At 34.1% G+C, this 16,739-nt stretch overlaps 1 protein-coding gene across 2 annotated transcripts in view; it reads right to left on the bottom strand.

The window, feature by feature from the left end:
- Positions 1-16,739, bottom strand: part of Dis3 (exosome complex exonuclease RRP44-like protein Dis3) — a 310,868-nt gene that overhangs the window by 15,810 nt on the left and 278,319 nt on the right. For both annotated transcript variants that reach the window (XM_090392656.1, XM_090392657.1), the window contains 3 exons: positions 8,467-8,687; positions 7,017-7,107; positions 2,448-2,525 (listed from right to left, as the gene is read on the bottom strand). In XM_090392656.1, coding sequence (XP_090248782.1) covers positions 2,448-2,525; positions 7,017-7,107; positions 8,467-8,687 — 390 coding nt within the window. The remainder of the gene's footprint in view (positions 1-2,447; positions 2,526-7,016; positions 7,108-8,466; positions 8,688-16,739) is intronic.

Below are 16,739 nucleotides of genomic sequence, written 5' to 3'. Positions count from 1 at the left end.
GAGCACCATCTTTTCTTTCCAATTTTACATTACTCCATCCATTCATGCTGCTGACCTAAAACTTTGTATAATATTCCATTTACATCGTTTAACTGTAGTAGCATTTGACAAGCTTTCTTCTTGACACCATATCATATGCCTTTTCAAGATCTATAAAATTTAAACACAGATCTACATTATATTCCATGATTTATTTCTTGACTTGTCTTAATTTGGTCCTAAGAATTTCTATTGGCCAGAACCTAGCTTCTTGTTCTCCAAATTTGTCTTTCATAATTTTTCTTAACACCTTCTCAAGTAAGATTTATGCAAACATACAGTAATTTACACATCCACTTTTAATACATTTTTTATAAATGGCTATTATAAGAGTCTACTCCAATGATCTGGAAATTCAACCTTTTGAATTCTGATCTGTCATTGTAAAATTTTTATATTAACATGTTTGATCATTTCTGGATCATAACTACTCCAGTTATTTTTCTACTTTTTAGATTATTAGATATATTTCAACAATGTTCTGTCACAGTTTATTCTATTTAATTTTTTGGAGTACTCCACACACCCAGACTATCCTTATCTTCAGCTTGTCACCTTTATAATATCCAATTATTTTCCTTTTACAGTATACACTTTCTTTAATTTCTAAACCTTTCCATTAGCATGCAGGACATTTTTATGTCCTTTGAAAACAATTTTTTTTTCACAAGTCAGGACTTCTTGTGAAGAATATGATTTCTTCTTTCCAGAATTGCTTTTAACTTCTTGAGTTTACCACGAAATTCTGATTTTTTTTATACTCGCATATAACTTTACAACATGCTTCCCTTATTAAGCCAATCAAATAAGAGAAGATCTCTTATTTGATTGACTAATTAGATCTCTAAGGCTCTGTTCTTGTTTTCAAAATTCAAACTCTCAATTTTTCTCCAATAGTATTTGTATATCTGAGGTTCTCCCCAGTAAGCTGCAAGTTCAATTCCTTTTAAAACTTCAATATAGTTCCAGAAGTTATTTAAAAGCTTTAAAAAAAAAAATGAAATAAATTATTTTCAGACAAGAATCAAAAATTTGTATATTTAGAGAAGCTTAATAAAATCCCATCAAAGCCTGAAATTTAACAAAATTGGAAACACATCTATAGAACAGGATCATGTATCACAGTTGGAATGTATCTTTTTTTTTTTACTTCAGAAAAATAAAGTAGATGTTTTTACTCTAAGCCAGTTATTAGAATAGGACCAACAGTCATCAATTAAAAACTGAAACTAGTCCGAGAATGATAAGCATTTTGATATTTATGTTTTTGTAGAGATGATCCTGCCTGTAGTGTCTCCAGGCTACTACTTTAAACTTTCCTATTCATCATTTCTCCCCACTTTTTTCCACCTTTAAACAAAGGAGGTATTGAAACTATGAATAATATCTGCCAGCACTAAGAGTAGTTTATTAACATACAGTTGGAAAATGAGATGAGAAAGCCAAAGGACACAGCCAATTGAGTAATTTTGCATTAGGGGAAAAAAAATTGTCCATCATTTGAGCTGGAATGACCACACCAAGAGGAATATAACTATCTAGTCACAAAATGTAGGAGTAAAACATTATGAAGGGAACCTGTAAGGCTAAGAATATCAGAATTAATACTTATGACTGTTAATTAGATAGCATTCATTGCTTACAAGCAATGAATGCTATCTAATTCATTTGATAGCATTCATTGATGATGATAAATTTATGCATTATTTTAGAAAAGATCAAAGTAAGAACAGAGGAATGAAAATTAAGAATAGACAGATCAGCAGAAAAGTATAAAAAATGAAATACAAAATAAAAGTTTCTTCTAGAACCTAAGTTTCTGAGGTTAACTGGAAACATAATATCAGGAGCAGGAGGCTTTTTTTTTTTTTTCCGTGACTAGACTGATCAAGATTTTTCTGCTCTCTTTCTAGTGAAAGCATGGATGGAGTGTTATAGCTATAGAGGGGGGTGATCTGTCCACTTTGAGTTGATGAGAATTATGATTCTGAGATGCAGTGCATTAATGAAACTGGCCAGATACAAAAGAAGTTGAGGCAGAGATATCACTTGTGGCCAATAGGGGCAAGCTGTTCTTCAAAGGACCAAAGATGCATTCCATTTGAATATGAGGGTACACATCAGGAATTGATCACAATAAACACCCCCCCCCCCCACACACACACAATCAATTAAAAACCAAGCCACATGAAAAAACTACAGCTATATTTACAATTATAAATTAGTTACAGAACTTCAAAACTATTTATAGAAATCAATAAAAATCAATCAGAGGATTTCTTTTTTGTTCAGTATCATGCTAACTTTCTATGTAATACATGAATGTCATTACTTATTAAAGATGTTCAGCAAATTTTTTAAGCAATCTCCAAATATTTAACTAAAAGTAATAATACTGAACTACTCACATGAGTGTAGAGATTGGCAGAGGCTCTGCCTGCATACTGAGCCATTCGATGCCTGTAGTTCAAATTATTGCAGATTTCCTGTCGGGAAAAATTAATAATACAAGATGCATTTAAATAATATAGTAAATGCATCTTCCTTAGAAATATTACTCTATCAATATTCCATATGGAACATTCATTTATTCCATACTGTATGTAAGCAGCTATACGCAGAACTACATAATCTATAAGTATATATAACTAAATTTAATAACCTCATGAAAATAAATATCTCATCATCTGAATTAGTTATTCTTAATATGGCAATGAATAATTATACATACATATGTATATCAAAGATCTCCTGTGGCTCAGTCAGTATCACCGACAGCAGAAAAACCTTTGGTTAAAAGAACTGGTCCAAATACTGTCTAGGTGTGAAGAACCTTTATAAAGTTTTTTAGGTGAGTTAGCTGGCCTTATACAGAGGCAGCAGGATTTTCCCTATAAAAAACTTTTTTTTTTTAAAAATCCTGCAAAACAGGGAAATCAGCTACAGCATGTGTGTATGTTTACTACAGTAGTTAAAAGTTATTGAACATAACTTTTAACATGTAATAACTTATGTCAGCTTTTGCAAAGAGGTGCTGCTATCCCTTACTAACTTTCTCATTTTTTTCTTTTAATCCATTTGTATGCCACAAAATATTCACAGAAAGCAATTTTCTCAATGACTGTGAAAACAGCCCAAAATCACGATGGCCAATTTGAAAAAAAGCTCCCACTGCTAAGGATATCAATAATATTTTGACTAGAATCCAGTGTCAGATTATGGTTACTTAGATTCATAGGGAGGTAAGTAAGGTTCGGATAGCAATTTTGAATGCAGTGATGTGTTTGACAGTGCTAAAAATTTTAATAAGAATCCTTTAAAAGTTGCTGATGAGTGTGCATTGTTGGCAACAAAGTCACCAACAACAATGTTGTCTATAATCACCAGAACGTTAGCAACCAAGTCGAATGCGGTAATTATGCAATTGTTGGCAAAAGAGGAATTGTCTTGATACAACTGTTGAGAATATGACAAAAGAGGAATCAGTGGAGAAGCATTATTCAAAGAAATGAAAATATAGCCATTAAAATCAAGCAAATTATAATAATAAAGAAATTATTTATATTATGTACAAATGATTAAGAATATTTACTCTTCATGATCATCAAATGTACACTCCTTGATGATTCATCTTTGCTGTTTCTTTTTATTAACACACTCCATAGCATTACTTTGTTTTGGTTTATCTTCATAGTAAACCAAAACAGCAAAACAAGTGTTCTCTGCCAGGTGGCAGGTAAAAGACCCAGAGGAAGACCAAGATATAGGTGGACTGATACAGTAAAAAGTGCCTTAGAGAACAGAAATATAAGATCTGATAATGTTGGAGTCTTGACAGGTAACAGATTGATTTGGAGGAAAATTGTAAATGGGAAGTTAGTAATGATGTAAGTTTTTCATGTAGTACTATCATATGAAGGTACATATCAGGAATTTGATCATGATGACAGTAAACCAAAACGAATATTTGTGAAATAAGAAAAGACAGTGAGAAATAAAAAGCAACACAGCCACTCTTTTTAATGTCAGCATGGTAGCTCTTTATGTTATGTGAGTAACTGAGATGCTCTCATCTGACTGAACACATGCAGAGTAATACTGTATGCATAGCTGAGTGGTTTGAAGGGGGGGTAAGAGGAATTGTCTTGATACAACTGTTGAGAATATGACAAAAGAGGAATCAGTGGAGAAGCATTATTCAAAGAAATGAAAATATAGCCATTAAAATCAAGCAAATTATAATAATAAAGAAATTATTTATATTATGTACAAATGATTAAGAATATTTACTCTTCATGATCATCAAATGTACACTCCTTGATGATTCATCTTTGCTGTTTCTTTTTATTAACACACTCCATAGCATTACTTTGTTTTGGTTTATCTTCATAGTAAACCAAAACAGCAAAACAAGTGTTCTCTGCCAGGTGGCAGGTAAAAGACCCAGAGGAAGACCAAGATATAGGTGGACTGATACAGTAAAAAGTGCCTTAGAGAACAGAAATATAAGATCTGATAATGTTGGAGTCTTGACAGGTAACAGATTGATTTGGAGGAAAATTGTAAATGGGAAGTTAGTAATGATGTAAGTTTTTCATGTAGTACTATCATATGAAGGTACATATCAGGAATTTGATCATGATGACAGTAAACCAAAACGAATATTTGTGAAATAAGAAAAGACAGTGAGAAATAAAAAGCAACACAGCCACTCTTTTTAATGTCAGCATGGTAGCTCTTTATGTTATGTGAGTAACTGAGATGCTCTCATCTGACTGAACACATGCAGAGTAATACTGTATGCATAGCTGAGTGGTTTGAAGGGGGGGTAAGAGGAATTGTCTTGATACAACTGTTGAGAATATGACAAAAGAGGAATCAGTGGAGAAGCATTATTCAAAGAAATGAAAATATAGCCATTAAAATCAAGCAAATTATAATAATAAAGAAATTATTTATATTATGTACAAATGATTAAGAATATTTACTCTTCATGATCATCAAATGTACACTCCTTGATGATTCATCTTTGCTGTTTCTTTTTATTAACACACTCCATAGCATTACTTTGTTTTGGTTTATCTTCATAGTAAACCAAAACATCAGCAAAACAAGTGTTCTCTGCCAGGTGGCAGGTAAAAGACCCAGAGGAAGACCAAGATATAGGTGGACTGATACAGTAAAAAGTGCCTTAGAGAACAGAAATATAAGATCTGATAATGTTGGAGTCTTGACAGGTAACAGATTGATTTGGAGGAAAATTGTAAATGGGAAGTTAGTAATGATGTAAGTTTTTCATGTAGTACTATCATATGAAGGTACATATCAGGAATTTGATCATGATGACAGTAAACCAAAACGAATATTTGTGAAATAAGAAAAGACAGTGAGAAATAAAAAGCAACACAGCCACTCTTTTTAATGTCAGCATGGTAGCTCTTTATGTTATGTGAGTAACTGAGATGCTCTCATCTGACTGAACACATGCAGAGTAATACTGTATGCATAGCTGAGTGGTTTGAAATGCCATATTTATGATGTTTTGCTTTTATTTATTACAATTATTGTTCATAGTTTTGATTTTTTTGTTGATATTTGATACTTAAAAAAAAAAAAACTACTCATAAACCTGGGAACTGCCTGTATGTGATAATTTTTTTCTTGTTTTTATGAATAAATAACAGGCAATTTTTTTTGTGCACCAAGTATAAGAAATAATTAAAATTTACTGCCTGATTTCTGAATCTTTATAAATTTTTACTTACAAAATTATTTTGCTGTACGTACTTTGGTTTAAAAGATCTGGGTTCAAATTCCATACAGGGTAGGAAGAACATTTATTAGGGCTTTTCGACTGAAGGTGAGTTAGCTGGTCTCATACAGATGTGGCAGGGTTTCCCTTCTGGATATTTGAACTTTTCTTCCTGTAAAACAAGCAAACTGGCCAGAAGAACACATGCAATTTACAGACATAGCAGAAGATGCATACAGGATTAACTGCCTTATCATAAGCAATAATTAAGTTTCAAAGATGCCACATTACTTGGCCATGACAGACTATTGCACCTAACACAAAAATTAAAATTGGGATGGGGCTAATTGATTTTACACACACACACACACACACACACACACACACACACACACACACACACACACACACAATAAACTCACAAAGAGCTAGCAACCTATAACACAACAGTACAATGAGTAAGCTAGAACAGGTGATAACCAATGGAAGTCAGTGTGTATGCATATATTAAAATCCATGCACAAATGCTGACTAATCCATGTACCTTTTAAATTTATTCCCAGCCCAAGCATTTGACTACCCAGCCTGTTTCTAGGCAACCAAGCTGGCCACAAAGAGGGAAATGGTGATTGTATCCTGGTATGAGGATCATTCTCATGAAAGTAACTGGATTCACTCATCCCCACTGAGCACACCTTGAATGCTAATTCTTACCTGGGATTGCTTCAGACCAGGTATTGCCCTACATGGTGACAATGTGGTTTGATGGATCTGAACTCTTCCTGCAAGTACTGCTGAGTGTCAGGTTTTCACTAAGTAAGCATGATTTGAAGAGCATATCTAAGCAATCCATATGCATCCATGGCACATCCAATTCTTCTGATTTGAATCTCATCAAACATTTGTGGAATTATGTGAAATGCAGCATCTGACAGTACCTTGCTCAACCGTTGACTTCCAGGATGTTATTCTGTCTAGTTGGTTCAGAATACCTCAGAAGATCTTCTGTGTGTCTAGTGAAGCCAATGCCAAGATGAGTGTATGCAGCTATCTCAGCTAAAGGAGGACCAACGTGATACTAGGTTGGAGGTCATAATATTTTGGCTGATGAGTGTATTCTCATAATAATATTTTCTTTGCAATTAACTGTTGGAAGATAAATTAATTAATCACGTAAATAAACAAAGATTTAAAGAAATTCACCAAATTTTAATAAAATACTGACCTGTGTTTTTTTATTATCAACCAACTCAGCATATGTTTCATCAGCATCAATTGCAACAGCAAGCAGCCTGTGTACAATAATGTCGGCATAACTACAAAACAAAGCAAAAGGATCAACTACTACACATACAATAACCACGACTAAATTAATTAAATTAAATTTATTTTTATTTTATTTTTTTACTTTCTGAGTAAAGATAAATGCAAGAATCTAGATACTCTAATAATAGGATACACCACTTCAAAGCATACCAAAGGTTTGGCACTCTTTGAACCTTGGCAACATCTTTCAGCAGTAAAGAAAGTCTATGCAAAAACTGTCACAAGTTAAATCAAAATCTATATTCTCACAAAAAATCGTTTACCAAAGTCTGCATCTAGATCATGGTGTTGAATTTTTATTTATTTATTTTTTCAAATGGCTTGCTTCCATCATTGAAGATGACAAATTTTTGCAGCCATGCTTCTATGATAAAACATAGTTTCACTTGTCAGGGTATTTTCCCATCAAACACAGATATTAGGCATAGAAAATTTCAACATTTTCAAAGAAATATCAGCTGCATCTGCAGAAGATTAGTGTTTAAACTGCAAATTTTTACAAGGTTTTCAACAACTATGACAGCAATCATTTACTGTAAGTTTATTGATCAACTTATTGAAACATTAACTGAACAAAGAGAAGGCTGAGTACAATATGATAATTGCATGCACATACTATAAATGCAAGTATGTAACACTTGTAACAGTATTATAGTTCGCCCACCGTTTCCAGGTCCCTGCTTCGCGTCTTTCCAAGAATAGTCAATTCATGCTGAAGGGGAGAAAAAAATGAAGGACGTCCGAATTGGTCGCCAACACGCGAAATCACGTGCTTTATAGGTAAAATTTTCCAACTGTTATACAAGCAACATAGTTAACTACAATAATCATAAAAGAGAAGTTAATTTTCCGACCGGTAATAATAAACAACTCATCCCACTATACGGACTGATTACCCTATTATCGGAATGGATTCTTCTTTTTCTGAGATGCGCAGAAGTGTCGAGGGACCTCAAATCGGTGGGCAAACTATACTCATAACAGTTTTTGGAGACCAATTTTTACCTCTGGGAATATTTAAAAGACATAACTTATGAAAACAAACTTTGGACTTACTCTTCTGTAAGTCCAAAGAAGAGCTGAAAGCCTACACCAGAGATGTAAACTATAGACATTAACCGAGAAATCAAACGGTGTTCAAAAACTCTATATGTTGAGCAAGTTAGTCCAGCATTATAGCAGAAAGATGCCACTTCTAAAATCTCTTGTGAATCTGTATTAGACAATAAGAAATTAAAATAAATAAACTGCACCTTATTCAACTTGAATAACTAACTGTTAAATCCTGATTAAAGTTTATTTCCATTATGAGCAAATAGCATTGTCTATATAAAACATTAAATACTTACCGACGAATTGGTGAAGTGAAGTGAGTATAGAAGGCAACTGCCAGTCCATAATGATAATAGTCAGTTTCAGGAAGCATGCCACTACTGAAATAAAGAGCCTGTGCCATACAGCGAGTAGCTACTATTCTCAGCATTACATTGAAAAAGGAATTGTCTGGTATCACAGCTTGATCCAAGGATGTTGCCAAAGCTTTATTGCTCTCAGTTTTGATAATAAAATTCTATGTATATATATAAAAATAAACAGTGTAATTACTAAAATGTGAATTTCAATGGAACAAGCATCTAAATAATGCAATTAAGCTACATAAAAACTAATCTTAAGGTTTCTGTAGTTATTTTTTTCTCTGCTTGAAGAATAATCAGTGCACATGCACACACATCTATCCATCCATAAACTTTCTTTTCTTTTTCATTCCTTTTTTTTTGTTTAATTCAATGTATTAATTTTGCACACTCTTCGGTCTACTACTTTAGGTCTTTGAAGAGGTTAAATATTTATGTTGAATGGTAGAGAAATTGCTTTAAAAGCAACTTCTATATCAATCAAAAGGTAAAGTCCATTACAAAAAAAAAGATTCTAGTAAAAAGTTTTCATATTAATAATGTCAAAAGTGTGCATCACTAATGAGATGGATAATGTGAAAGTAAATGTCATATAAAAGCTTTTAATTAAAAAATCTATTTTTGTTGATTTTCTGAATAGTAGATCACAGTTTGCAAGACAAATAAACTCTAACTTGGGTAAATTATTATTTTTTTTATTCTTAAAGAATAAAAAAATACTAATAATTAAAACATATGCTATAGTTAATCACCTATGTATAATTTATATCTCAAAGTGCAAAACTACATTTAATTATTAACACTTGATATTTTTTGGAGGGGGGGGGGAGAAGATAAATACCAATTGTGGCACAGATGGCATTGACTGAAAAAACTTGGGTTCAAGTCCTACATAAGATATGAATAACCCTTATATAGGCTTTTCAACTGAAGGCAAGTTAACACATCACATACAGATTGTTTTCATTTCACAAACAGGTAAACTGGCCAGAGAATACACAATTAACAGACATAGTACATTATGCAGATAGAAATAAGTTTCCTCCAGAGTATTAATTAGGTTATGAAATGGTGTCTCTCACAGCCAAATAACTTGGTTTTGAGAGGCCAGATGAGAAAAAAATAAAATAAAAATGTACATATATTTTTTTAAAAATACATATTTAATATGAAAAATCAAAATATGCTGGTTTCAACTATAAAATTTTATCAGCTGTCATCTGAAGCATGAATTTTTTTTCAAAAGGAATAACATGCAAAAGAAAATTATATACAGAAGAGTGTTAGTTGTATTTATCTTCGAAGTCATAAATTTTTCACTCCCCCCCCCACCTCCAGAGTTAGTCAATTCCTGGAAGATCTGCATCTTCCAGGAATTGACTATATGGTTAAAAACCTGGAAAATTCAAGTTTTTAACCATACAATTCAGAAAACTCAGCCATAGAACTGACATTATTTCATATAATATTATACTAGTTAGGGTTAGGATATGAGATGGTGGCAGTTGCTATACCCTTCCTGAGGTCTTGAAATTGTTCATTGCCCTGAACTCAAGTACCATCAATAACTAAAGGTGAGGAATGGCTATTTAAAAATTTCCAAAAGCCAGTCAGGATGAAAAATAGCGCATTTTTTTACAGTTTTTTTTTTTTTTATTAAATAGTATTTATTCAACTTAAAAATTAATTCTTCTTTTACTATAGATTTCATGTAGAAAAGTATAGTGAATAGCTGTGTAATGCCAGGATGGCAGGAAAAGGTCTGGAAGACAAAGATGGACTTGTGCTTTAGCGCATTAGAACAGCTTTTCTCAACCCTTCTAAGCCCAAGGACCAGTAAAATGCCTAAAACAATTCTGCGGACCACTAAGTTACAGAGGCATAGCTGGGGGGGGGGGGGAAGATTCATCCCATGGCGGCACTTTTTTTTTTTTTTTTTTTTTGGCATTTATGAAATCTTGCCTTACTGTCTATAAAACAGCAACTGAGTGATGAAATAGACTTCGACAATGTGATCGATGATTTTGCGAACATAAAAGCAAGAAAAATAACATTTTAGAATGTTGGAATTACAGTTTTACTTCAAAAATAAACATAGTGTTTTTAATTTATTTCCCTATACGTCATTTTGACTTTTCGTGATTTTTTTTAAAAAACCTATATAGGAATTACCAACATTTCGGAAAAACTGTGTCCTTTATAACATAATAAATCTAAAAGCATGTTTTGAAAGATATGGCAACATAATTAAATTGGAAGTAAACGATTAAAAGTGTATCATCATTGAACAAAGTTTTAATTTTTATTAAACAAATAAATAAGATGATATAATTATGTTACTACTTACTTTTAATGAGATGGTTGAGCTTCTTGGCCCTTGCAGAGTTGCTGGATATCTGGCTCAATATTGGTCAACTTCAGTCGAAGATTGGCACACACACTAAGACGATTTCTGTATTTTGTTTTTATTTGAAGGAGCGATAAAAATCCTTTCTCACAAAGATAGGTTGTAGAAAACTGCAGGATGATTTTCAATGCTTCTTCAGATAATTCCGGAAATTCACTTCTCACTGAAGATGAGATCCAAAATTGAGCAAAACCAAGATCACAGAATTGCATTTTAAGCCCACTGTCACCTGGAAGCTCAATTAACTGTTCCTTTTTCGATAACGAAAGGTCGTTCTCGTGACTGCAAGCCTGAAATGGAATCGCGAACCCACAGAAATTTCTTATAAAAGTTATTCGGAAAATATGTTTCAAAATTCCGTTTCAGATTTTTGAGGTGGTCACAAACCCTTTCCACAAACTCAGAATGAACAAATATATTATTTTCCACTAAAAAGGATTCCAATGTTGGAAAAGGCAAATTGTCTGTCTTTTACATAATTAATTAATCCATGAAACCAGTTTTTTCTCGAATGCCTTTATTTTGTTGTAGGCATCAAGAACAGTTAAAAAATTTCCCTGAAGGGAGAGATTTAGTTCATTTAATTTCGAAAAAATGCCTGAAAGATAGGATAGTGCTGATAGCCATGCTTCGTCAAGGAGTGATGCAACATCAGAATTATTAAAACAAGGTTATTTCCTTGTTTTTTAATTCTGATTTTACCTTGTTAGTACTTTGCCCCTGGAAAGCCAGCGAATTTCAGAATGAAGCAAAAGTTGTGTATATTCACTGCCCATTTCATCGCAGAGTACTGAAAATAACCTGTTATTTAACTGTCAAGCTTTAATAAAATTAACTAGCTTGACAGCGTTGTATAGCACAGTTTTAAATTCTGGTGGCATTCCTTTGGAGGCTAACGATTCCCTATATATGAAACAATGCACCCAACTTATATCCGGAGCTACTTCTTTGACCTTAGAAACAACTCCACTATGTATGCCTGTAAGAGCGCGAGCTCCATTTGAACAGAAGCCTATACATTTTTCCCACTGGATCCCTTTGTGTATTATGTAATTATTGAGAGTGTGAAATATTTCTTCTCCAGTTGTTTGGGATGACAAAGTTCTACAAAACAAAATATCATCATGAATGTTGTTATCGTGTGCATATCTTACGTAGCATATTAACTATGCATCATTTGTAACATTAGTAGTCTCGTCTATTTGTAACGCATAATAAGGGTTCTTCTTAACTCTTTCAATTAACTAAGATTCTATGTCACCTGCCATATCATTAATTCTGCAACTGACAGTGTCATTTGAAAGAGGAATCAAATCAACATCCTTTAGTAACTTGTTGCCAAACATAGTTTTTACCACATCTTTTATAGCTGGAAGTAGTCAATTTTCCCCGATAGAATGAGGTTTCCTTGTTTTCACTATGCGCAAACTTAAGAGATAGGATGCTTCCAGTACTTTGTTATTAATGGAACCCATGGCTGAAATTATATCTTTCCCATGATTTAATGTCCCTAAGCATCTCTGAAAAAATTCAATTGGCTTATTTTTCACATCACAATGTTTAGTTTCTAAATGTCGTCGGAGTTTTGCAGGTTTCATGCGCTCGTTCAACAACACTTCATAAAACAAAACATATTGAGGTTTCTGTTCACTTTCATCTCCACACCAAGTAAACCCGAATTCCAAATGTGAACTGTTGTATTTCCTTCGGTATTTTTTCTTCAAACTGCTTGCTTCTTCTACTTTAATAGTATCACATTTACTAGCCGTTACAACACGTGTATTACAATTAGGGTTAGCATTACCTGTTTCATTTGCTCTTCTTTTCAAATCCTAGTTCTAACCCTCTTTTCCATTATTAAAAAAAAGTTTCTGAAAAATATATAAATATATAAATACTGGGGTTAACTGACGACACACTTTGTTCAAGCATCACTTAGCACTTCTGAAGATATACTGAGCCTTGGTGGAAGGAGGGAAACCTTCAAAAATAAAAATCAATACACAACAAGCAATTGGTTGAAATGTGGATAACACATGTTCACTTCAAATCTGACAAAACAGCAAGGGAAAGCAGAATGACGCAGCTACAAATTTAGCGGCAGAATGACGAATAATAAAAGAGTGGTGAAGTGAAAAACAATATAGTTTTATTGCTTTTGCCTCTGAACATTCTGACGCTATTTGTTGGTTTTTTTAAGGCTCCAGTTGATTTCAATAATTTTTACTTACTTATTTAATTTTAATTTGTTTTGTTTGGATAATTAAAAAAAATATATTTATTTAATTAATTTAAGTCTGCCTGTGGACCACCTGTCCCATTGTCGTGGATCACAAGTTAAGAAACACTGCACTAGAAGATTAAAACAGAAAATCTGACAATACCAGAATCCTGATTTAAAAAATTAATCTGGAGAAAAATTCTATCATGCACTTGATGATAATATAACTAACCTTTTCTTTGGTTCCTGCTATTTGCTGAAACAATAATATTTTGAAAAATATTATTACTTCAACATCTTCAATAATGCTTTAAACCCTGATCTCTTTCTATCTATCAATGGAGTGAGGACAACTTCATCAATTTTAATGCCACTAAAACAGAGTTCGGCCGAGTGGTTAGCGTCTCCGCTCTCCAGCCAAGAGGCTGCAGGTTTGAATCCTGCCACGAGAATGGATGTTTGTGATTGTCCTACAAGCCCTGCGTGGAAAGGGAATCTGCGACCCTATCACTTATTCTAGCAGAAGACATCATTGTCAAAACCATGTGAGGTATGGCAGTGACCATACGGCGTCTACGGACGTGAAATGTGAAAAAACAGAGTTCTATATTCTATATCCTTGTCAAATTTGATAATTTTTTTTCCTTATCCATCATGGATTAATTTTTTTAAAAAATGTGTGATGTAGAACAAACTAAACATAACATTCATATATGGGAACATATACAAATATAATATTTAATAATAATAATAAACATATTCATTCTGACATGCATGTAATGGGGAAAGAACAGAACTAGCAGTACTTCTTTGTAGTGCCATTTGTTTCTACTTAACACATCATCATTGTATTTTTATGATTTCTTAAAACCAAAATTATTAGTACAAATCAACTGATCAACAATATATGGATTAAGTGGATGTGCAGAATCAGGGAAACTAGAGTTATTAAGGGGGGGGGGGAGTAGATATGCAGACTTTAGGGAGACAGTTGAGTGTATGAATGTGTGTAATATGCCCGAGCAAGTACGAAAGACAACAAATCAGAATGGGATAGTTATTATAAGGCATCAGAATAGGGATTGTACAAATGGGCTTCTGCAATTCATGTATACTAATGCCATAAGTATTAAGAACAAGAAGGAAGAATTTTTGGCCTTGGTTGATACTTCCAGGCCACAGGTTATTCACATTAGTGAAACATGGGTGACAGAAGATGATATAGCTAGTGGGATTGAATGTGAGGGGTATGGTGTGTTCAGGAGTGACAGGGAGAATAAAATGGGGGGGGGGGGTATTACTGATGATACCTGATGAGCTGCAGCCAAGGAGAATAGAAGTTGAATTGCAGGATAGAGAAAAGAGCACATTTGAGGCTGTTTGGTGTGAGATTGAGGCTATAGACCAGGTGATGGAATAGATGGTGGAGATAGTATTCATAAGCAAATAGAAGAAATGAATGGAAAGAGGGTAATTATTATGGGAGATTTTAACTATGGTAACACTGATTGGAAGGATTTGGATTTTATGTGGTTATTAAGGGATAACTATCTGCGACAGCATGTAATGGAAAATACTAGGGGTCAGAGAGTGCTTGACCTAGTAATTGCATCTGAGAATTTCGCTGTAACCAATATGAACACGTTGATACCAATTGGTGAGAGTGATCATAGGGTCTTAACTTGGGAGGCTGGCTAAAGGTGTGGAATTTACAATTAAGACAGAGTACATGTGGAATTATGGGCTGGTAAGTATGACAAGCTTAGAAGTTTGATTCGTTCAGTGCCATGGCATGTAAAACTGCAAGGGCTAGATGTTGATAGTGCATGGGAGGCGGTTAAGAAGTGTTTGCATGAGGCAATGGCTGACTGTATACCTAGAGTCCGAATAATAAATCAAGTAGGGGTTAAATGAATGAATAACACCATTAAGCTTGAGCTGCAAAAAAAGAAACAACTATGGAGAGAATTTAAGGAGAAAGGTGACTGGCAGGCACATGAATGGTATAAAGCGCAGGCCAGAAGGGTAACGAGTGTGGTAAGAAAAGCAAAAATGGATTATGAAAGAACATTAGCCATGCAGGCTAAAGAGAATCCCAAACAGTTTTTTCAATATGTTGCAAGTAAAAGAAAAAATCAATATGGCAGAATGATTTTAAAGAATGCCGATGGTAGGGAGGTAACTGAATCAGCCGATATAGTGGAATTACTGAGCGAGCTTTGCAAGAGTATATCATCCCGGTGGCGACATTGAAAAAATGAAGGAACCATTAGTTTATACGGGAATTGTGATGAATGAAGTGGAGGTGAATAGTCTATTACAGAACCTTAACGTGAATACATCTGTGGGATTGGATGGTATACCAGCTTGTGTCGTTAGTGAAGCGGCTAAAGAATTGTCAGTGCCCTTGACCATTTTATTTAATTTGAGTTTCGGGTCTGGGTTAGTCCTGAAAGGGTGGAAAGAGGGGAAAATAGTTCCACTTCATAAAGGAGGTTCCAAGATTGCTGTTGTAAATTACTGACCGATTAGCATATCAGGAATCATTGTCAAGGTCTTGGAGAAATTAGTCAAGAGAAAAATACAGGATTGGATAGATGAAAATGGGATACTTTATGGGGAACAACATCGTTTTGTGAAGGGTAGATCATGCCTCAGTCAGTAACTTGCTCACGTTTTATAACACAGTGATGGCTGAACTGGATAAGGGTAATGGGTTTACATGATTCTACTGGACCTTGCTAAGGCCTTTGACAGGATACCACATGGAATTCTAATTAGTAAACTGCAGCATATGGGGATGGATATAGGGTTGGTGAGATGGATAGGAGGTGGTTGATGCAGAGATATCAGAGAGTGGTTTATTCAGGAGTAGAGTCCAAAAGATGGCCTGTGACTAGTGGTGTGCCGTAGGGTTCTGTTCTTGGACTACTATTTTTCAATTTGTTCATTAATGATATAGGAAAGGATCTGAGAGAAGTGTTCACTCGTTTGCTGATGATGCAAAATTGGGTAGAGCAATAGTGAGTACACAGGATGTCAAAATTTTGCAAGATGATTTGGATAGTTTCGAGGACTGGGCTAAGGAAAATGGATGTCAATTTAATGTGGCAACGTGTAAGGTTATGCATTTTGGGGTGAAAAGATTAGCAGCAGTATGATGGAACTGTACTTCAGGAGACTGATGAGGCTAGGGATTTGGGAGTAGGGAGTTGAAGTTTAGGGGTACATCGCAAAAGTGTCTAAATTAGCTCATCAAATCACTTGGGTGCTGAAAAATACTTTAACAGGCAGAGACAAACAAATTATTATTCCTCTGTATCGAGCCTTGATAAGACCCCATCTAGACTACTGTGCCCAGATATGGGTGCCAGAGTTTCTTCTTGATGGGGAGGAGGTGGAGAGGATCCAGAGATGAGTGACCAAGATGATAGCAAGACTATGGAATGAACCTTATGAGAACAGGTTGAAGATTTGTGGGTTGCAGAAATTGGTTGATAGGTGGAAAAGGGGTGATATGATTGAGACATTCAAATTACTGAAGGGTTTTGTATAAGATTAATTCAGAAGATATTTTTG

This window comes from Typopeltis vanoorti, chromosome 5 (genome assembly GCF_054136105.1).
Source record: "Typopeltis vanoorti isolate ZY-2024b chromosome 5, IOZ_Tvanoo_1.0, whole genome shotgun sequence".
NCBI lineage: Eukaryota > Metazoa > Arthropoda > Arachnida > Uropygi > Thelyphonidae > Typopeltis > Typopeltis vanoorti.
This window is presented reverse-complemented; position numbering and strand designations above follow the sequence as displayed.